Genomic DNA, 24,327 nt, shown 5'->3' with positions numbered 1-24,327 from the left:
TATATATATATATATATATATATATATATATATATATATATATATATATATATACACACACACACACACACACACACACATATATATATATATATATATATATATATATATATATATATACATATATATATATATATATATATATATATATATATATATATATATATATATATATATATATATATATATATATATATATATATATATATATATATATATATATATATGTGTGTGTGTGTGTGTGTGTGTGTGTATGTGTCTGTTTTTGTGCATGTGTGTGTGTGTGTATGTGTCGGTTTTTGTGCATGTGTGTGTGTTTGGTAATTCTTTCCATACTTTATTTTATTCATCCCCCGTTATTCCATTTTTTATTTTTTGTTTGTTATTTTCTGGGTCTTACGGATCTCATTTTTCTTTTGTTTCCCTTGTAACCTTCATTATTATTCCCTTAAATATTCATTGCTGCTAACATGTCCATCATTCCCCTGTAATGCTTTACCTTTCATCACCTCATTTCTCTGTGGATGATTTTATCTCATGTCCTGAGCTCACAGTACATTGCTTGACGATGCAACCGACCGTCGACAACTTCCAAAAACAGCACTTGGTTGCGTTCTGTTCCAAATGCTCTTGAAGCTTTGTATGTTTAACCACAATTGGTTTGTATTTAAGTAACTCTTTAATTTACGTAACTCATTGATCTTAGCTTATTGCTATTTACATCTCAGTACCTATTTATAAGTCTGTTTAGCTGGGATTGTTTTCTGTGTTATTGAACATCACTAAACGCCACTTAATTTTTTTGTATGTATATTAATTTTTATAAGCCAGACAGTAGGATTTCTTTATAATTACTTTCCCCTGGAGTTTCAAGAATGATCCTTGTATTTATAAAAAGCACCCTTCAGCAAACCACGTGCTCATGGAAATTTGAAGAAGCACCCTTCAGCAAACCACGTACTCATGGAAATTTGAAGAAGACTCGAGCGACTCGAACCAGCTCAGCGGCGGGAGGCAGAAGCGTGTGAGCGGCTCACTTAAAAACCAGGAAGCGTGGAAGGCGGACGTAGGCATAGCCTCTTCATCTGAGGCGTCGTTTTTAACTTAGGCGTCGGTTCAACTACTTGTTGGTCAACCAGTTACTAACCAACAGTATGCCTTACTTTGTGCCGTTATTTAGAAGATAGGCTTACGAAGATAAAACACAACTGTGTAGAACTGAAGATGCACCGTGTTCTTAATAGTTTACAAGATGCTTCTATTACGTTGTCTACAATCAATCCTCAAGAGCGTGAGTACTAATTAACAGTGCTCAACCTTGGCCAAGGAACTGTCCCCCCCCTTTTTTTTTCAAACCTTTATTTGACGATGTGCACATTTACCTAGGAAGTCATGTTCAAACTGTATGGTTTAATCATTCGTGGCGTGTCCATTAACATGAGTTGTGTTCCTGTTCCCCTCTATCAAGTTTGAAATCTTATTGCCCGAGAGGAATGTGTTCAAAGTAGTGAGTAGAACTTTTGGTATTATTTCAGTCACCATTTTTACTTTCATTGGTTGATTAGTCATTTGATTATTGATTTACGATTTTATTGATTTGACCATTTTCTTGGCATTTTTCATTTTTCATATGCCATGCAGTCTTTATTCAAATTTCAATTAGGTAGTTTTGCTGTTTTTTTCCTGTGTCAGTTAGGTGAAAATTCCTGTTGTACTTCATGGTAATAAACGCCATTTTTAGGTTAAAATTATTAACTGTTTTTAACTTGACCTTTACATTTTGAAATGACTAAATGAGTTATCTCATGAGGTGAGATATGACTTAAGGGTAAGTTTATATTTACGTCAATCTAAAGCTATCAGTGTTAATCCTTTATTGTAATGTTCTACGGTATTACCTCCCGGTGGTCCTTAGGACGTTTGGACTTTTACAGTACTGCTCCCCCTAACTCTTTGTGAAACTGTCGTTAACATAACTGATTCAGTCCAACCACACTTGATTGGGATTTACTATTCTGCGCCCTTGGAGTAGCGTCTGAACATCAAGGTGATATCGGTGCCGACAGTCCCGGTATAGAATAATCTTTGGACTTAAACGTGTGTAGGGAAAGCAAATCGTCTTTGTAAGCAGGTTAAGACATACTCGGGAACAGTTGATTCCTTTAATGTACAAGAGTTGATTACAGATCAAGGGATGAGCGGGAACTGACTTGTGTCTTTTCCTGAACCCCGTGCAAAGAGATACACATAACAGGGAAAACATATCGTACATCAAATTGAACATTCCTACACCTCCCCTTTAAGATCAAAGCTCCCCATTCAAAGAAAACATAGTATATTTAAAATATAAGTATAGATTTCTCCTTTTAGTTGCAAAAATAATAAAACTGGTAAAGGTAGTAACATATGAAGCAAAAGGAATTCAACTATAATAAAGATAGTCCTTCGGACACAGCGCTGGAACATACATAAATGGTAAACATGACAAGAGGAACACTTATTAAACCCAAATAATCAGGATTAAAGTATATGCACAAAACTTGACATGTTTAGGGGATATTTATTAAACACAACTAAAATGAATTACTCTGTAATATAATCATCGTGCCATTGCAGAGGACGACGTACCCTAGTGCTACTTCTCTCCTGGGTGGGTACTGGGCCAGCCTCCCCCGAGGCGGTGGGAGTAGTTTCTCCCTCAGGTGGTGTGGGTGGCAGGGATCTCAAATGCTTGCGATTTCTTGTTGAAATTCTTCCGCTCCCGTCTAACCTTATGCGGTATTGGCGGTATCTATTCTTTTCAATAACCACCCCGCTTCTATTCCAGGCTCGTGTAGTCACATCCTGGATAGCTACCCTCTCACCTATTTGTAGGGGGGAAAGATCCTTGGCTTTCTCGTTATACTTGGATGGTATTCGTTGTTCAACAACGCTTCTTTCCCTCTCTCTTGCGGACAAGGTTTCCAACCAATGCTCGGTGACGAAATGATAACTTTTTAACATTGGCACCGAATCTCGAAGTTGGCGACCCATGGCCAGCTGTGCAGGAGACTTATCTATACCACGTAATGGAGTATTTCTATACTGCAATATCGCCTGAGCTACCTTGTCATTGTCTAGCCCTCCATCAGGTAGAGTATTGCCCATTAATGTTCGTTTGGCGGTGCGCACAGCAGCTTCTGCCCGCCTGTTGGACTGGGGGTAGTGAGCAGACGACACTCTCATAGATACTCCCCACTTACCGAAGAAATGTCTCATTTCCATGTTCGTTAGATTCGTGCCCTCGTCCACTGATATTTCTTCAGGTGCTCCCCACTGCATAAAATATCTTCTAAAAACTGGGATCAATCTCGCGGATGTAGTTCCGTTAGCGAAGAAATAAATTTCCATCCATCCAGTCAGTCGATCGGCGTAGACCATACACTGCCTCCCTGCTACTTGAAATAAATCTGCAACAGTTCTCTGAAATGGATATTCGGGAGGGGGAGTGTATATAATACTTTCCCTTTGTTGCGAAGGTGCCGCAACGTTGCAATCATGACACTGTTCCCTATAATTTGCCAAGTCACCCTCAATCCCAGGCCAATAAACCGCCTGTCGTGCTCTTCTGATCATGGAGTCAGTTGATTGATGACCTGAATGTAAATTGGTTGCAATGCGTAAACGTAGTACCTCCGGAACTACCAGACGAACATACCCCTCGTCATATGCATATGTGACTAATCCTTCAATGACACTCAGTCTATCACGTACATTGAAAAAAGGTTTTAGGCAGGGCTCCACTTGAGACCTTGACGACGGCCAACCCCCTTCGCTGACACGTCGCTGCAATAGTAAATAATCAGGATCCTTCTCTGCTTCCCCCCTCATGGTAGCCCAGTCCATAGTAATGACGTCATCCGCCAGCGATGACGTCATGGAGGCAATACAAACTTCGTTCATAAGTTCCTCCTCTTCTTCGTCTTTGACGGTAGTTTCACTGCGAATCACTGGGTATCTTGATAACGTATCGGCTGCCGAATTCTTCTTCCCCGGCAAATATCTTATGGTAAAACTATATTGCATAGTTTTCTCCTTCAACCTTAGTAGTCTCGGGTTTGCAATGTCTTTTAGGCTCCTATCCCCAAAGAGTTTTACCAAAGGTCTATGGTCCGTGATTAAAATGAAATTCGGACATCCCAGTAAAAACAATCTCGATTTCCTAAGGCACCATACTACTGCAGCCGCTTCCCCCTCAATGACAGCATAGCCGGCCTCCGCCTCTGTCAGGTGCCTGCTGCCACATAATGCCAGTTTCCATCCCCCCTTACAACAAAAAGGGGCATTGAGATCCTCGCAATTGCAATATTGTTGCAATATAACAAATCCCATTCCTTCTCTGCACCAATCGGTAACAACAGCAGTGCGCCTTGTCTTATCATAATATGTCAGTCCGTCGCCCAACATCTTGCAAAGGCTGTCCCGGGCTGCAACAAAACTGTTTTGAAGGCGTTGGTCCCAATAAACTTTCCGATGGGGGGATTTCTTGAGAAGATCCCTGAATGGTTCCATTACTGGTGCTACAGCCACGAAAGGTGCAATTTGGTTCACAAGTCCAAACCAAGATTTTATATCCGTGATAGTTGGGCTTGCAGGCATGGGGAAGTTCTTAATGGCACTCATACGCTCATTAGAAGGGCTATAATTATCCCAATCAAGTTCGTACCCCACAAACTCTACCTGTCTTTGACAAAATCGGAATTTATCCGGATTCAGCGTAATACCATTATCTCCACATAATTGCAAAAAATCACAAGTATGCCAAAAGGCTCCCTCAACACTGTTGTCATATAACAACACGTCATCTATGCACTTGTACTTTCTGTGTACATCAATATTGACGTCATCGAACCTTTTCGTGTATGCATCGGGGGTCGCGCAATGACCCATAGGTGTTCGACAATACTGATATCTCCCCCATGGTGTAATAAACGTTGTCAACTGTCGGCTCTCCTCATCTAATGGCACCTGGTGGAATCCGGCATAGGCATCAACTACAGTCTTATATGTACGAAGTGGCACACCCGAGACCATGTCAAAAGGAGCACATGAGTGATGCGTTTCTCGTTTGCAATTCTTATTAAGCTCTTGATAGTCCACGGTCCTCCGTGGTTTACCATTTTTCTTTGGTACTACTACCATCCTCGCACACCAGTCCGTAGCTGTACCAGCAGGGACCTCCCTAATTACTCCTAATCTGACATCTTCATCGAGCTGAGCCTTAACATCGGCCTCCCAATGCTTAGGAACTGGTATAGGTGTATGACACGCATAGGGGATGGCACTTTCCCTCAGGTGAATGTGGTGAGGGGCTCCTTTCATCATCGGCAGAGGGTTTCTTGAAACGTTGAATGTAGTCTTCGCAAAACGTTGCAGTAGCCAGTCCCTCAGCCTAGGGACATTCTCCTCCGTGGCAGCGTATGGCATCTCGCGCTGACGACCACCACCCCCTACCCGTGTGCGAACGTTTTCTTCAGGCGTTTGGCGGGGGTTGGTCGACGCAAAGGGTTTCCGAGTGACGTCATTCGCGGTAGCGACAGTATGATGGGGAAACTTTGTATGCACTAGACCTAGTGATTTACACACTTCTAAAGACATATAAAAACGGGTAGCATCTTGCACAACGATAACACTAGTGCTCACTGATTTATCACCCAATTCTATTAGCATATCAACAGACCCATATATTCTCAATGACTTCTCCCCTGCGTAATTTACAATGACATTACACCGAGAGAGATTAGGTACCTTCAAACCCAATTTTGGTAACAAATCTATCCCTACTATACACACTTCTGCCCCTGTGTCTGGAACAGCCTTAACAACGACACACTCACATGAGAACTCATGCTTAACCTTTATTTTCACCATCGGCAGTTCCCCCACTGCCGCACATAGGCCTACCTGGTGATTGTCCGCAGGTGGATAGGCAACAGTGCATGACGTAACAGACGCGTCCACAATAGGCGCTGTTTTGGCGGGCTGTTGCCCCCTTTGACGACAGAATTTAGCAAAGTGCCCCACAATACCACACTGAAAACAGTTAACATTATCAGCAGGACATTTTCCCTGCCAATGAGAACGACCACCACACTTTTTACACCTGGTATCTGACTTACTGCTACCAGTAGGTTTCGAGCTACTACGGCCACGGCCGTGTCCCTTGTCGCTATTATTAGACCTATAGCTAGCAATAATTTTACTTTCACCTTCTAACCCACTTTTAACTAGGCCTAAGCCTATCTCATCTCCTTTTACCAAACTAGCTACGTTTGCCCTTCCACGAGCGCTAATACTATCCTTTTCTGCGGATTCATGAATTTCACATTTACGTAACAATTTCTGCACAGTATTGAAAACCTCATGATCCTGTAGGATTTCTTGCTTAAGTCCCACATTGCTTAAACCACTTGTTATCCGCTGAACTAACACAAAATCATTCAGATCAGCTCGACAATGGGGACACTTAAACCCACAATCTAAGGCCAATTGTTGGCACCTATGCACAAAAGATTTCGCGTTTTCTTGATCGCCTTGTTGCGCTGAGAAAAACTTGTCCCATGCTACTGCCTTATTCACAGACTTCGTCGTGATCTCCTCAAGTCTGTCAAATGCCTCAGAGGCTGTTAATGAGTTCCACTGAACCTCTGAGTGCGTTGCATCTATAGCCATCCTTAACTTCTCATCGCAGTTTAACCGGATACTGATAAGTGCATTCTCTCCTGGGACGTTTCCTAAGGCCAGCCAATTACTCATAGAGCGACACCATTCTCGAAAACTGCTTTGTGTCATCTCATAGCTACACTTCTCAGGGCACATCACCCTAACACCTGCCGAGGCTGAACCATGTGGTCTTCCTTGTGCCATGAGGCCAACCAAAGCCTGTAACAAGTCCTGTCCCTCGTGGCGCCGGCGTGCCGGTGTTGCATTCCTGCTTGCAGTGCCCCTGGGGAAACGTCTTGCTGTGCCCCTGGGTGTGTTGTGATGGCCTCGTCTCAGCATCTTGTAGGTCCTGCTTTGGAACGAGATTCACTGCGCCATGTAAGCAGGTTAAGACATACTCGGGAACAGTTGATTCCTTTAATGTACAAGAGTTGATTACAGATCAAGGGATGAGCGGGAACTGACTTGTGTCTTTTCCTGAACCCCGTGCAAAGAGATACACATAACAGGGAAAACATATCGTACATCAAATTGAACATTCCTACAGTCTTCGTTGCGGTTCTCTAGTTTGTCAAGTGTGAGAGTGTTGGCGCTCTATCCTTCAGGCTCTGGTCCGGAAATCAGAAACGGGGAGGCCTTTCCCGGAATTATTTCCCACAGTGTGTGTGTGTGTGTGTGTGTGTGTGTGTGTTTAGGGGATAGGACGGACTATTCATTGCCTATGTGCAATTGTGAGAAAACAACACAGTTCCAATGTGAAGTGAATGACAAGAAGTAATCTAGGTCAGGACAACACAATGGTAGAAAGGAAGTGGGGACAAACACATAGTTGAAGGCTAAAAAGTAGGGGCAATTAGGGCCCGAAAGGGTAAGATTAAGACTTTCGAGTAGGGCATATAGTGCACCGCTAGAGGTGGACTGATTATTCTACTTCTTAGATGATAGTATGATAATTTAGTTTCTGATGAAATTGGTCGTTTTCTTTATTATATATCTAGGCTTTCTATAAGAGAATGCCTTGGAGAGGGAGACTCATTTAAAACTATTAAACGTGAAGCCTCGAGTGTTATTTCGGTCGTGGTAAGAAGAGTGTGTATATTTAGTATTTTTTCGTTGGATTCTGAAATTTACGATGAAAAATTTACTGGATAAAATGTAGGCAATTTTTTTTTGTGCACAGAAAATTTAAGCTATTATTATTATTATTATTATTATTATTATTATTATTATTATTATTATTATTATTATTATTATTATTATTATTATTATTATTATTATTATTATTTTGTTAAACATAGTCCACAGAGACGTCTCGCTTATAGTGTTGGTTCTCGAGCTACATCCAGCATCCTTAGGAATGCATCACTTTCCTCACTATATGTGCTACTGGGTTATTCTATTACCCTTCCTTAAGTCTTTTGGATGGTTCCGCTTCTGGGTTTGTCTCGAAGAGTTTTTTTCTGCTGATATCTTTTATTTCTGTTTACATATCTCTGCGTCTCATGTGCCCTGGCCTTTATTCTTTGTTTGATATCATCTCCTATATTGTTACTCCTACATTATTACTAGCCAAGCTACAACCCAAGTTGGAAAAGCAGGATGCTATAAGCCCAAGCGTTCCAACAGGAAAAAGAAAAAATAGCCTAGCGAAGAAAGGAAATAAGGAAATAACTATAAACTATCTTAAGATCAGTAACAATGTTAAATAGTTCTGTCATATACAAATTATGAAGAGAGGCTTGTGTCAGCCTATTCATCATAAAAACATTCGCTGCAAGTTGCAACTTCTGAAGTTCCACCAATTCAACGGCGTGATTAGGAAAATCATTCCACAATCTGACTACAGCTGGAATACAACTTCTAGAATACTGTGTAGTATTGAGCCTTATGATGGAGAAGGCTGGACTGTTAGAATCAACGGCGGCTCGTGGCTGAAATTATTGGGGGTACTGCTCTAGAAAATTTGTAGCCTTTGTTTTAATATCATGCCAAACACGTATAAGAAAAAAAAAATAAAAAAAATAAACATGGTCGATTTATTTGAAAATAAAATATTTTTCTTGTTTTAATTTGTGCATAGATCAATAATGTTCTCCTTGATCTCTGGATGAGAACAGAAAATATTTCTTCATTGAAAGCACTGCAAGTGCGTTTAGTCTTTCCGAATTCATTGTGCTTCTTGGAAAAGCTTTTGTTTTCAGTGTTGAAAAGCAACGTTCTGCCTCAGATGTGGTCATGGGAATTGTCGAAAAAGAATTTTTATCCTTTTGTAATTTCACTAAGAATATCATCAAGATTATTTTCCAAGGTAAATTTCAGCAGGTCACTTAGGTTGCAATATTCATGAATATCAGACCTACAGTAGTTTACTCTTGGTTTAGTTTCAAGTTTTTCTGTGCCAAACACTACCCTCTACCAGCGCACCAAGGCTGGAACTGTGGGAGAAACAGTGCTATGCTGCTGCTCTCTCTCTCTCTCTCTCTCTCTCTCTCTCTCTCTCTCTCTCTCTCTTCGCAGCTTCGCAGAGAGCTTCCAATTTTCACATTCTCACAACAGCGAAAAACCATTATCCTGGAACTGTAAAGTTCACAATCCATTAAAAGATTTTGATATTTTTTTTTTTATAAACTTATGAATGGCTACTAACGTTAAGCTTAAGAATTATATATCGTATAATTATAAAGAAAAAATTAAAGAAAAAATCATTATGTTGAATGTTATCGATAATCAAGTGGAAATGATAGGGGGTGCTGCAGTTCCACAGTGCCTATTCACGAGCCGCTTTTGGTTAGAATTAATTTTATATTATGCACATTACAGCAGCTGAAGACCAGAGAGGAGAAAAATACTCGAAACAAGAAGGAGTGAAACACGTCTTCAGAATAGATTGATCATTGAAAATCTTAAAAGACTTCTCAATAAGCCATTTTTTGACAATTGAAAAAGAAACAGACCAAATGTGTTTCTCAAAAGTAAATTTGCAATTATGAATCACACCTAAAATTTCAAAGGAGTCGTATAGAATTATAGAAATATTATCAATGCAGAGATTTGGATGTTGAAAAGCCATAGTCCTCAACCAAATTACAATCATACTGTGAATTTTGTTAGGGTTCCACTTCATTCTTCATAACTTGCACATTGCCATAGATTTAGCTAGATCTCTATTAAAGGATTCAGCAGCTCCAGAGCTATATTCATGGGATGGATTTGATGCGACTGGAGTAGAATCATCTGCATATACAAGGTGTTTGTTTTATAGGCTAATCCACATGTCACGTGTATATAGTATGAAAAGTAATGAGCCAAGAACACTACCCTGAGGAGCACCAGATATCACATTCCTATACACACTGTGGTGCCAGTCAGCAACAACTCTACAATCTATCACTTAGAAATTCAATAATGATGCTAAGGAAAGACCCACCTACTGCCAACAATTTGAATTTAAAATCAAGGGCCTCATGATTAACACGATCAAAGGCAGCGCTGAAATCAAGGACAATCATACAAATTTCTTGACCACAATCAACAGATTTCTGTACAGCATGGGAAATTGTAAGAAGGGCATCACATACTATAAGGCCTTTGCAAAATCCAAATTGCAAACTAGTGAACATTAAAAAACTTTAGATACTATGAGACTTATGAAAATTTCGGTAATCAGTAGGACTACAGCTACCACAAACACATTTACAGGGGAGTAACATTATCAATTCTCCAACAAGCGCTAAAAGAACCTTTTCTTGCTCACTTTCAGATAATAGCATGTGCCTTAGGTGCTAAGAAATAAGCAGTCTTTATAAATAAGAAAGGAAAAATTCTATTTGGGTCAACACCTCCATAAGAATCAAGGTCTATTAAGAGTGTTTTAATATCATAGGACCTAAAAGTTGAACTAGTTAGTTTCTCCTCAGGAAACCGGAATGAGGAAGATCGAGTTTCTCATTACTCTACTTACGGTCAGACAAACCGGTCAAAAGGGTTGCCTTTTCCTTTGGATGAGGAGTGACAGAGCCATCTGGTTTAAGAAAAGGAGGAACTGTTGATTTTATACCAAAGAGTGCAAATTTAAGAGTAGCCCACCACTTATGTAACTGGGTTGTACCATAAAGGATTTCTTTTATGGATAAATTGTATTACTCTTCATTTGAAGAATAAAATTCTTGAGCAACTGCTCTTAATTAAGTATAGTTATTCCAAGTCAAATCTGTTACCCTTCCTAAGATGATAAGACCCCTGTTATTCCAAATAAACATGTCTACAATCATCATTGAATCAGGGTTTTTCTTTCACTCGGTATTTTAGCACACAAGAAGGGATGCACCTATTAATTATGTTAACCAGATTCTCATTAAAGAGTACAATAGGCTCAACATCTATAAAATTGTGACCACTTCAAATGCAAAAGATCACTCAAAATCTCATTCCAATCAACTTTAGATTTTACATTAATTTTACATGAGTAAGACACGTTAGGGACAGGCTGCTCAGTCCTAATTACTAATGAAAGTAAGGCATGAACAGACAGCCCAACTGGAGAACTAACCCTATTTATTGTAACACCAGGGGAGTCGGTGTATACGAAGTCCAAGCATTTGCCAGACCCATGAATAGCTTCACTTATGATTTGCTCACAGCCTGATTCAGAGGCAAAATCCAAAGCTCTTAACCCATGGCGATCAGTAGGAGAAACAAAATCTATCCACTCCCTATGGAGAGTGTTGAAATGAACATAAAAAACGAAAATGGCCTTTCTATCATCTTGTATTCTAGCCATAATGGTAAGAAGACAATGAAAAATAGAATCACCCAAGTCTAGATTCCAGTAGATCAAACACTAATGAAATTTATGCCGGCCAAAAACTTTTATTACCCGAAACCCATGACATCCATATCCATAGCAGGACTTATGAGAAGCAGGGTACTCAGCCCTAGTATACACCGCCATTCCTCCTGCCCTAGGAATGACATATCGTTTCAAAATTACTGGTTTATTAAAACCTGTAATAAGAAGCTCAGATTAATGCCTCATTTAAGAAACCAAAGTTTCTGAGAATAATAGAATATTTATACTTTCTGAAGGAACAGTATGGTCCTAAATTTTGCTCATTGCCTCCAGATTGAATAGAAATAAAAAGCTATATCAAAGTTTCATTATATTTAAAAACAAACTTAACAATAATGATAAAGACGATATGTGCATGAATATATTGTTATAAAGTGACTCATATAAACCATAGACAAAGGAGAAAATGTCGGTTGAAATTGGTTAACAATGTGTTGCCAATACACCATGTAAGGCTAAGTACCTTTCAAGTCACCTGGACTGAAGGGAGGACATTAAGGATGGTTTTGAAAATTAATATCAGAGAGAAAGATAAAGAAACATAGAGAAAAGGCGACTTCTTGATAAACCACCGGGCATCAACGGCCCTTCTATTAAACCTGTCGAAAACACTATCTAAAATGCAAGAGAAAGAGAAAACAGATAGAATAGTCTGCCCGAGTGTACCCTCAAGCAAGAAAAATCTAACCCAAGACAGTGGAAGACCATGATACAGATGCTATGGCACTACCCAAGCCATGAGAACAATGGTTTGATTTTGAAGTGTCCTTCTCCTAGAAGAGCTGCTTACCATAGCTAAAGCTGTTACTATAGCTACATAGTATTTTACTCTTATAGGCCGACAGCCAGGTGGAGTTTGGTCAAACAAACGGGGAACCAATGGTGGAGTACACGGTTTTGTAGAAAATAATAGGGTATATGAAGAACTAGACGTCTGCCAGGGATCACCTGCTGCGTTAGGGCCCTGCGGACCCCAACAGAGGCGAAAAAATCATCTTGATCACACGTAGATACGTACCACACACATTGCATTTTAGGGTAGGTTACACACACTGATTAAGAAATGGTCCATGCCAGACAAAATCTCTGCTGTATTAGGCCCGCCATAAAAAAAGAGGTCAGACCAAACATTTTGGAACCACTTGAAACAGAGTTAATAAACTTCTGCACATCTCAGAGTTCGGAATGGCCAATGCCAGACAAATTATCTGCTGCATTATGCCTGCCAGAAATGCTCAAAAGTAGACTCCTGCCTTAGCTGTGGGAAAATTGATGTAGATAAATCATAAAAGGTACTAAAGGAAACTACTGTACCCTTATTTTGAATGGCAGATAAAGTAAAAAGTGATACTTGCCAGACATAATGCCTGCCTGCTACATTAGGCTCACCATACACCCAGAAAAGGGTCATGAGAGAGAGAGAGAGAGAGAGAGAGAGAGAGAGAGAGAGAGAGAGAGAGAGAGAGAGAGAGAGAGAGAGAGAGAGAGAGAGAGAGCATTTTTAGAAAGGAGCTACATTTGGCATGTTCATCGTCACTTTACATGAACTATTTGGTATTGTGTTTCATATTACGAAGAAAACTTTAGTAAAAAACATTTATATAGTTGGTAATTGTCAACAAATGCAACCAAACCTGTGATTTATTACTGAACATAGAAAATTAAATATATTGACCACAAAATTAACATTTTAGATCATTAATAGTTTTAGCCTAATCATGCATTAAATCAGTTTTTTTTTCATAATCTTTGTGTCACTATAATCCAAAAATACCAAATAGGATATAGTTATGGGTCTCATCTGGAAAATGATCTAAGTGGCTTCAACGTGTATACCATAGGAATATTCTCATTTACCTAGTTGATTTATATTTTCTAGGGTGAACTTTTGATTAAACAAACAGAAGATTCTTTATTTAATTTATTTTGTCACAACTGCCGTTTCGCCGAAGCTATACCATTGAAAAAATTATGTCATGGAAGGAAGGGGGTCAACTTCTGCGCATGTCCGGAAGACATCAAGCAGCAGATAGTTCGTGTGGCATTGGTCATTCTGAACTTTCCGAGATGTGTAGAAGAATATAAACATGGTTTCAAGTGTATCAAGAATGCTTGGTCTAGCCTATTTTAGGGCGTTTTTTTTTTTTTTTTTTTTTTTGAAGGCCTAATACAGTAGAGAATTTGTCGGGCATGGGCCATATCTTAATCAGTGTGATGTGTAAGTTACCCTGATATACATTGCGTGTGGTACGTATCTACGTTTGATCAAGATTCTATATTCGCCCCCTTTGGGAGTCCCCAAGGCCCTAACGCTGCAGGTGGTCACCAGCAGACGTCCAGGTCCTATTATGCCCAATCCTTTTCTATGAGCCTCTGTACTCCACAATTGTTACCACTTCGTTTGACCAAACTCCACCTAGCTGCAGCTCTATTACAAGTGGAAAGTAGCCACTGAATAATTACTATGCAGTAGTTGACCCCTTAAATAAAAAAAAATGGTTCGATTAGCTTAATGTTGTCAGGTGTATTAGGGACGAGGGTGTGAATATATGTGCAATCAATTTGGGATTTTCTGGGAAGAATTTTGATCAAGAGATGGAGAGACAAATTACTGGGTAGGAAAAAATGAAGTGTCGATTGCTGGAGGGACCTTAACTTATAAGATGGATAAACCTTACTGCATGCGGCTCAAGAGTGGGATACATAGAAAGAGGAAAAATAAAGTTTTAATGAGAGAGAGAGAGAGAGAGAGAGAGAGAGAGAGAGAGAGAGAGAGAGAGGAAAAAAAACAGGTACTCACGTGACCTGCCGTATCCATGACCTGCATGGGCAAGTCATGACCCGGCAGAGGGATCTGGTAGCTGTACACGGCCTCCATGGTTGGGTCGTATTCGCCTATGAATCTGCCAGTGAGCAATCTTACAATCAGGGCTGAAAAGGATGAAATAAAATAAATAAAGCAAAAAAATATGGTATGCATAAATTCTTTTTTAATTTCATACGAGTTGATATAAAGTACAAAGTTTATATAGATATGTTAAATATTCTTTGGTTCATTTTGAAAAATTTTAACACATCGACGGATTCAGAATTAAAAGCGCGTGGTTATGAATGAATGTATTAATCTGTTAAAGAAATGATTTAAAGGCTGATTTAGAATACTGTATTTATTATTTCCCTTCAATTAAATATCCCTCGTTATCAAGCCAAATCTTGAAGGAAACACGGGCCCATGGAATTATTTTCAGAATCATGACAGGGAGATAATTCCAAGGCTTTCCGAGAATATGGGAGCCTCTGATCACCCAACACCTCTTCCATCCACCTTGGAGTATTTTTTCGTCGATTTCTATAACTTATATATATTTTCCTGATAATCTGTTTTTACATTGATCCTGTAAGGACAGTGAGACGAGCTATCACCTACAACAACTGACGGTTTATTCAAACATGTGCGAGAATATAATACAAGGTGCGGACGGAAAAGTAGCATGCGCGCAGGCGCCAATCTGGCTTGAACTAACTGCCACAATATGTGTGTTTTTTCACACGTACAAAGGCTTGAAATACAAGTCAATAGAAATAGGTAGCGAAATGATAAATACATAAAATTGTAGCTCTGAGGGAGCGGAATAAATATATACAGCGAACCACAGTGTGGCGAAAAGAGAATTTAAATGAAATGGAGAATTCGATGAGAGTGCTGACGACGGAGGTAGCGATGTCCTTACAAGTACTCCCCCCCCCAAGACATCAGGCGGCGTAGAGGGCTGATGAGACTAGTCTTCGTAACGTTTTGGGCGTCGGAGGGTTCCTCTTGTTCTTGAACGGAGGGGGGCATCGGCGGTCGGCGTATGGATCGCTACCTCTCGTTGTTGTTTGATGCTTTTCTTCTCATTGGGCACCTTGTTTTGAGGTGGCACTCTGGATCTGCCAGGTCCCGCGGAGGCAGTGTCACTTCCTTCGAGAAACGCCGGTTTCACATGGTCTATTGAGACCCAGTCCTCTTGGCCATGCACGTCGAGAGGGAAGGCTTTCGTCGTTTTCTTGATTACTCGGTAGGGTCCTCGATAGGGTCTGGTTAGCGGCTGTCGATGAGCGTCGACACGGACGAAAACATACCCGCAGTCGTCCAGGTTCCTCGGCTTGAAATGCTTAGTTCTGTCCTGGTAAGTTTTAACACATAGCCTGAACTTTCTGGCAATGTCCCTGAGATGATCCAGCTGCGTGTCGTCGGTTGATGTGGGAAAGAATTCGCCGGGAACTGCGAGCGCCTCTCCGTATACCTTTTCAGCGGGCGATGGCTCGCCATCTGCGCGAGGGGCGGTGCGAAGGCCGAGAAGTACCCAAGGAAGTCGTGATTTCCAGTCCCCGTCGGTGCAGCTCGCCATCAGGGACGCCTTGAGGGCGTGATGAGTTCGTTCGACCATGCCGTTTGCTGCGGGGTTGTATGCCGTGGTGTTGTGGAGTGTCGTTCCCATCAGGTTTGCCAGAGCGAGCCATATCTCTGACAGGAAAGCGGGGCCTCTGTCAGTCGTGATGTCATCAGGAACGCCAAATCTGCTCACCCAGCTTGACAAAAGGGCTTCGGCGCATGCTTGGGTCGTAGCTTCGTTCTTTGGTAATGCTTCCAACCACCTCGTGGAGCGATTGATGATTGTCAGCAGGTAGCAAGCAGATCCTGAAGGCGGCAAAGGTCCCACGACGTCGATGTGGATGTGACCGTAACGTCTTTTCGGTTGGGGAAAATCACCTATCCTCGATTCGGTGTGATGGCTTATCTTGCTTGTCTGGCAATTGATGCATGTCTTTGCCCATTCCTGGGCGTCCTTTTTGATCCCTGGCCAGATGAACTTTTCAGACAGGAGGCGAGCAGTGATGTGTCCCGAGGGGTTTGAAAGTCCATGGATGATGTCGAATATTTTTCTTCTGCAGGAAGCTGGAATCCAGGGGTGTGGGCGGCCGGTGCTGGTGTTGCAGAGGATAGTTACTCCTGCTGGCCCGAGGGGAATTACAGTTATCTTGAGCGCAGATGGCCCCATCAGGTGATCCTGTGCCTCTAGGTCGGTGCGCTGCTCGGATGCAAGGTTGGCGTAGTCAATTCCCAGGTGGATTGCGTCGATTACAATCCTTGAAAGGGCGTCTGTGACTGGATTTTTCTTTCCGGGAACGTAGCTTAAGGTGCACCCGAATTCGGCGATTGCTGCGAGATGACGTTGTTGTTGAGAGGACCATGCGTCTGTCGATTTTGTGAAGGTGTGTACGAGGGGTTGATGGTCCGTCGCGATGGTGAAGGGTGTGCCCTCCAGGATGTGCCTGAAGTGGCGGACGGCGAGGTAGACGGCGAGGAGCTCCCTATCGAAGGTGCTGTATCTTGTTTCGGCGGGTTTCAGTTTTCTGCTGAAGAATGCCAATAGTCGAGGAGAACCATCGACGAGGTGTTCCAGCACAGCCCCACAGGCGACGTTGCTGGCGTCGGTCGTCAGTCGCGGAGGGGTGAATGTATGTTGTTGTGGGAACCCCACTCAAGGTATTTTCGCCTTTCCCTTCAGGACGTCGTCGAGGGGTGTCAGGGTCTGTGCGATGTTGGGGATGAAGCGCCTGTGGTAATTGATCATCCGCAGGAACTCCTGAAGTTGGCGGGTGGTCGTAGGTGTCGGGAACTTTCTGATGGCGTCCACCTTGGTTGTCATGGGTGTTACCCCACTTGAGGACACGCGATGACCGAGAAAGTCCACTCCTTCAGCGCCGAATGTGCATTTGTTGAAACGTACAACTAAGCCATTCTCCTGCAGACGTTTGAGGACGGCGCGGACGTGCCTCCGGTGTTCCTCCTTGGTCCTTGAGAATATCAGGATGTCGTCGATGTAGCAGACACAGAATGGTAGGTCGCCTAGGATGGTATCCATTAGGCGTTGGAAGGTCGCCCCGCATTGCGTAGACCGAATGTTGAGTATGCGAAGATGTAGGATCCGAACGGTGTCACAATGGCAGTTTTCGGAATGTCCTCTGGAAATACGGGGACCTGGAAGTAAGAATTGAGAAGATCCATCTTAGTGAAGTATTTCGCGCCATGTAATGCATTCGTCAGGTCTTGTATGTTGGGTAGAGGGTAGTGGTCGGGCATTGTGATGAGGTTGAGGCGCCTGTAGTCACCGCAAGGTCTCCAGGTCCCGTCAGGCTTCTTTACCATGTGTAGGGGAGATGCCCAAGGGCTCGATGCTTTCTTACAGATACCCATGCGTTCCATGTCTTCAAAGGCGCGTTTGGCGTCCCTCAGCTTCTGGGGCGGGAGGCGGCGGAATTTGGTGTGTGTAGAGGTCCCGTCGTCTTGATGTGGTGGTAGATCCCGTGCTTGGAGGGGGATCCCGGCGATTGTCGGAGCCCGGGCTTGAAAACGTCAGGAAATTCTTGCAGAAGGTCGGTGTAGGGCTGCATCATTACAGCGGATACGGACATTGTGGCAGGGCCGGCTCTCAGGGCACGGGACCGGCAGGTTCCTGTGTCGATGAGGCGTTTCCCGGCAACGTCGACGAGTAGTCCGTGGTGAGCGAGGAAATCTGCACCGAGGAGGGGCCGACTGACGTCAGCGATGGCGAAGGGCCAGGAATACGAATGGCCCAGGATAGATATCCTGACGATCCTAGTCCCATAACACCGTATGGGAGACCCGTTGGCGGTGACGAGTGAGGGGGCGTCTTTGCTGGGACCACGGTCTAGGTCGGCTTGTGACAGCGGGAACGTTGACTGCATAGCGCCGGTGTCGACCATGAGACTATGGTTGGAGACGGTGTCGAGGATATAGAAACCATTCTTGCTTTGGTTTTCTGCAGCTGCGATGGTGGTAGGTGGTTTCTTATGGCGTCATCTTCTAGGGAAATTGCATGATGCCCTACATTTCTTGGCGTCGCTGCCGAACTGCTGGTAGTACTGTAGAAGCACCATGCTGGATTAGGCCTAGGGTTCGGACGTGTCGGTTGCTGTGGTTTCCTCCTTGCCAGAGCGTTGATCTCGTCGTCGTCAGGAGGCGTTGTGGAGGATTTATTTTTGTTTTATTTTTATTTTTGTTTTTGCCAAATCCTGAGAGAGAGAGAGAGAGAGAGAGAGAGAGAGAGAGAGAGAGGTAGTTAGTGTATCGATTGTTTGTTGTGAGAAAGACTGTTGGTATAAATGAGGTTGTTTGTTTACTCTTAGCTAGGTTAGGAGAGTAGTAAATGTTTCGGAGCGAATGTTTTTTGATTTGACTGCTGATAGAGGTGGTTGTGTGTGTGATTGCTGGATTTACTATTATTATTATTCTTTATTACCAGCGTGGAAGTGTTTATTTATTTAAAAAGTAAGTACAGTTTTGTTTATCTTTGCTTGTCGTGATTGTGAATGATAGGAACAATTTATTATTTATCTTTGATTATAGTGCGATAGTGTAGTTAGCTAGGAGTGTTCGTAAGTGTTTTTCTTTTTTATTTCTGCAGGCCGTGATTCCTCCTTGGATAAACTTACTCCTTTGGAGAGAGTTCCCTTGGATGTTAAATTGTATGTTGATGACCTGGCTTGTTTAAGGAACTTGATACGACTGCTCAGATTTAGATAAACGTTGATGACCCGGACTGAATGAACCTTCGATTGATGATGATGATGATGATGATACTGCGCACAAACCAGACCAATTAATACAATTGTGTATATTTGTCAGTGTTCCGGTTGCTGTAGTGTTGTGTTTGTTTGGCTATTAAAGACAGTTGGCCCTTGTGTGGACGAAAGTGTCCACTCAGTATATATATATATATATATATATATATATATATATATATATATATATATATATATATATATATATATATATATATATATATATATATATATATATATATATATATATATATATATATATATATATATATATATATGTATATATATATATATATATATATAATTATTAAATATTGGTTGGTTAGGCTGTGTGAATTGTCACGGATGGAGGAGGATACTGTAGAGTGACGTGTGTCAATAAACTCTTGGCAGTGGACCATGGCTTGAGCTGCTTTTGCAGTAAGACTGGGGTTTTGTTGTGAAGATCTCTCCGAGCATTTGATGCCTAGAGACTGTAGGAATTACATGACTTCTTGAGCTGTACGAAGACACTCTGACTTAGTTGCAGCCCATACCAGCCAGTCATCCAGGTATACCATCACCTAGAGGCCTCTGTTCCATAATTGTTGGATGATGGCCTCGACTAGTTTCGTGAAAATCTTTGCAGCTATATTGAGCCTGAAGGGCATAGCTCTGAATACATAGGCCTTTCTTGCCAGTATGAAACCAAGGTAGGGAGAGAAGTGCTGACCTATTGGAAGATGACAATAGGCGTCTGTGAGATCTATAGAGACGTTGTAGGCCCCTGGGGTGGTGGGGTCCGTATTTGCGAGATAGTCAGCATCTGGAACTTGACGTTCAGAATGAATTTGTTATATGGGGACAAATCCAAAATAGTTTGAAGAGTGTTCGAATCTTTCTTGGGCACACAGAATAGCTGCCCTTGAAAGTTCATGAATTTTGTGCAACGGATGACCCTTCTGGAGAAGATTCTGTACATAATCCTCTAAGAATGGGGTTGTGGGTTGGAAGAGCCTCTTGAACTATTGTGGTTTCTGTCTCCATTTTCAGCCTTGTCCTTTAGAGACTATGCTGTGAGCCCAGGGATTGAACTTCCATCGATCCCTGAACAGGCGAAGTCGTCCTACTACTGGAAGCTCCTCATTGTTGTTGTGAAGGACCTGTGTCTTTAACTGCCTTGTCTCTACTTCCTCGGCCTCTAGACTGACCGCCCTTTCCAAACTTTCCCCTGCCACTGGTGCTCTTCTTTTGAGCTCTGACAGAGTGAAATGTAGTGGTGGCTCTCTCATACACTGTGTTGAAGGCTGGAGACTGTGATACAAACTGCTGGGAAACCGTGTACACAGTCTGAGGGATGGTGGCAACTGAGGCTGTTGTGACAGAAAAGGATTTCCTTCTCTTAAAGTGTCCCCTGGGCTTCTTGACCTTGGGTTTAGGTCCTTCTATGGGGTTGAATTTCCTTTTAGAGGACATATCCCACTTCCCTATAGGGCTCTTATTTTCCTGAGTTGCTTTGTCCATGATTTCTTTAACTAATATCTTAGGGAAGAGGTCTTTCTCCCAGATATTGGAGTCGATCAGCTTTCTAGGTTCATGGCTGATTGTAGTAGTGGCTAGGACGTGCTCTCTACATGCTCTTCTGGCTAGGAAGAAAGCATGGAGATCTCTATGAAACATGTCACTAGGACTGGGAAGAGATCAGAGTTGGAATAGTTTCCAAAGAGCATCTCTAGATAAGATTGAAAGGATAAAGAGGTAGATAGTCTCTCTTTAACTTCCAATTCTTCACTTAGAAGGGATTCTGGAATTCTAGGCAGTTTTTCATTAAATTGCTTACCTCCGATGTCTTTATCTAATTTTCTAACAGTAAAAGTATGTTGGACATCCTCCCAACTGTCCGATTCCTAGAGAAGGGCTAGGGAGACAGGTTTGCACTCCTCTAGCACTGGCAATGGCCTTCCCTCCACTACTGCTTTTTTTACAGCCTCTAAGTTTTTAGAGGTGAAAGGAAAGACAGTATCCTTGGGGGCTACAAAGGTGGCCTGCTTCTTGCCCACAGCAGAAATTTGGGTATTAGTGAATTCGTCCGTCTTTAACTCCTTAACCAAAAGAGACTGAGCCTTACTGTGGTCCAGGATGATCGTTTCCTTAGGGATGGTATCATCCCTAATGGATGGTTCTGAGTTAAGTTTTACGTAGTAGTAAGGATAACTATCAATTGATGGGAAGAATTCCAAGTCCAAGACTAGCTTGGAACCCAAACCCTCTCTGATGTGGAGCCTTTTGATGACACAGAAGAAGCTGTCGACATATTGTTGGTGTCTAGGCTCATGACTTGTAGAGAGTCCCAAATTTCATCATCCGCATGATCTACTGGTACCGGCGGGAGTTGAACCGTCGGTAATTGGTGACCAAAAACAGCGGTCACCTCGGCCTTAGGAAAGAAGAAGTCCTTCTGTTCCATAGTAAGAAGGAAGATAAGGGGCACTTTGTTGAGAGCTCTTCTGGGAGCCTCTAACCCAGAGATGGATTGTTTTCCGACTCTGTTCTTACGCGTCCAAGGAGATGTCGGTGGCATGGAAGCCGGTGTGAAGGAGGTCCCTGCAAACCTGACAGTTAGTAGGTTCCTAGATTGCAAGAGACCCCTTGGAAACATGACAGTCCTCATGTTTCTGGCAGGTATTGTGGCTACAACTTGACTCGCCTGGAACAGGTGACCGTTGAATACTCCATTTCATCAGCAACCTGTAAATAAGAAAAAATTTCAATGTGAACAAATCATTAGAAAATATTTCTACTTAAGATTTAACATACTTATAAAAATCATATACATAAAATAATGCTTAAGATTAATCCTAGCATAAATAATCCTATCAGCTAAAATATGCCTTAAGACTACAGGATAATGGAGACTCATGCCAAACAGCTCAGAAATCATTGGAGGTTTTTAAAAAAACTAACAATGACAGTGTGGTAGGAATATAGAGGAAAGGTTCACATCAAAGGAACACCAGTACCTTCAAAGTCGGTCTGTTAGACAACCTAAGAAGGCAAATTCATTTATCATACTGCCTAAGGCCGCAATAACTGCCCCGAAGTGGCAGTAGCTTGGTTAAGGTGGCAACTATATCTAGCAGCCAAGATAAAACTGACCTTTCAACACCCTAGGGATGTTGACACAATGTGGCAGAGGCATTGTCAAGTCGACAGGAAGAGAGTGGACAATCCCATAGTGAAGGGTCCACAATCAGGGTGACAGGTACAAGAATGAAAGGCAGCGAATAAGGGAATCTGCCAAGACCTGGTCATTATCATTAACTTATGAAAAGAGGTGGTTTAGCCCGCAAGATAATGAGAGCCGTACAAGACGGCCAGGATGCTAAGAATTGAAAATTCAAAGGATGTCCTGACAACCAGGTGGGATCCAATCGGCCAACTTCAGAGGACAGTGTTCTTCCGATATGGAAGACGATAGGAATGAGCAGATGACCAGTTCAAGGTTACAGCTAAGGCGGCAGAGGGAATGTCTCATAGCCAACACATATCTAGTGCTATAAAAACTCAAGCTGACAAGCCCAGAAGCAGAGACAGAAGGCGACACTTCTGCAATGATAGGCTAACTAGGTAAAGGAGTCAAGACTCCGCAGCAAGAGGTACATAGTACAGAACGGTAAGTTGCAGTAACAGAACAGGGAACTGCCAAGGGGTACCAACTCTTCACCTGGATAGGTTTAGGCCATAGGGAGAACTATGCAGGCAAGCCTAGTCCACCTAATGGGTGAGGGAAAAACTCAGTTGGTAGGGCAAGATAACTAGACAAGAGGAACTGTAGTTCCCAGAACAGTCAGGTTATGGTAATACCCTAATATCGCAAGAGGGTCTGCCCCTCTCTTTTATTCTTCTCCTGTACTTCTCTTTCTCCCTATTTCCTTATTCTTTCCCATCCCGAGTACCTGCCTTTGAGCTATGAATTGGATTGTATCCAGGGGTACTCTTCCTTTCCACATATTCCCCACTTCCCTATTATTATTATTATGGTATGGCCTAACCAGAAGGGGAATGGGCAGAGAAATCACCGCAGGGTGGTCTCTAAGGCGGCAGAGAGATTTAGTCCAAGGAAGGAAAATATCTTGTCCACCTAGGGCCAGGATAGTTAGCTTACAAACTATCCTGTCCAAAGACGAAGAGCATTTCAGTCGCTATGGGACTAGACAGGGATGGAAACAAAGTTCCACAGCAGGTAGACACACTAGCAGGCACAAGGGGAAGGGAAAACGGTGGTGATGGGAGATTCAGAAATTGGTAAGTCGGCACTGCAGGAGGACCTAACTGCCACATAGAGCAGGAATAGTATATAGTATTCTAAGGGGTCTGCAGTGATAGGACACAGAGGGCAACTCCTCACAACCAGCCATAGCCTACCTAAAAGTAAGAGGGAATCCTAAGAATGGGTAAGGTGGCACAAAAGGGTTACCTGTCAGCATTAGAACAGGGGGTAATGTGTTCCAATGGGTAAGAAAGAAGTAGTCACAGGGAATAAGTTTCCAAGACCTGTGCTGCCTTGCCAAACCTATAAGGTAAGTGGAAAGTGATAACAGTCTCCCTAGGACAACTGTAAAACCCTATCCAACTACCAGAGGGACCGCAGCTCCCTGCTGTGACGAATTGACAGCATAGGAGGATGGGCAGCCTCACGAAACCAGTAAGGTTAGGTGAAAGAAGATGTTGAACAAGTGTAAAATCACCAGGCATGGCCGCTGGCCAGGGTGGAGCTAGCCTAAGTCATTGGTAATTAAAAACACACAAGTAATGCCATAAAAATGGGGTTGGGATACTCATGATCATACCACACTGTAAAAGAATAATATAAAACATATTCCTACAATAAAATGACTAAATAACTAAGCATTTCCTAGCAATTTGGAAACATGATGCAACGTCACTAACCGCATGCCGGCCACAGATAATAAAAGGCATGCAAATCGAATGAAAAATGGGGTGGAGACGCGAAATTCTCCAACACACAAGAAAAGGGTACTCAACTTAGTTGATGAGGAAGCTGAAGCATCCATGATCACTAAATCACTCAAAGTGCTAAGAAAGCAGGCAGAAAAACTCCAAGCAACCATCAAAGATGGTGTCTGCAAAAAGGTTTGGATCAACAG

General features: G+C 42.3%; 1 protein-coding gene across 1 annotated transcript in view; it reads right to left on the bottom strand.

Annotated features, from left to right (window-relative positions):
* LOC137648637 (uncharacterized) overlaps window positions 1-24,327 on the bottom strand; it is a 657,712-nt gene that overhangs the window by 48,123 nt on the left and 585,262 nt on the right. The window contains exon 3 of the mRNA XM_068381627.1: window positions 14,352-14,482. Coding sequence (XP_068237728.1) covers window positions 14,352-14,482 — 131 coding nt within the window. The remainder of the gene's footprint in view (window positions 1-14,351; window positions 14,483-24,327) is intronic.

This window comes from Palaemon carinicauda, chromosome 10, assembly GCF_036898095.1.
Source record: "Palaemon carinicauda isolate YSFRI2023 chromosome 10, ASM3689809v2, whole genome shotgun sequence".
NCBI lineage: Eukaryota > Metazoa > Arthropoda > Malacostraca > Decapoda > Palaemonidae > Palaemon > Palaemon carinicauda.
This window is presented reverse-complemented; position numbering and strand designations above follow the sequence as displayed.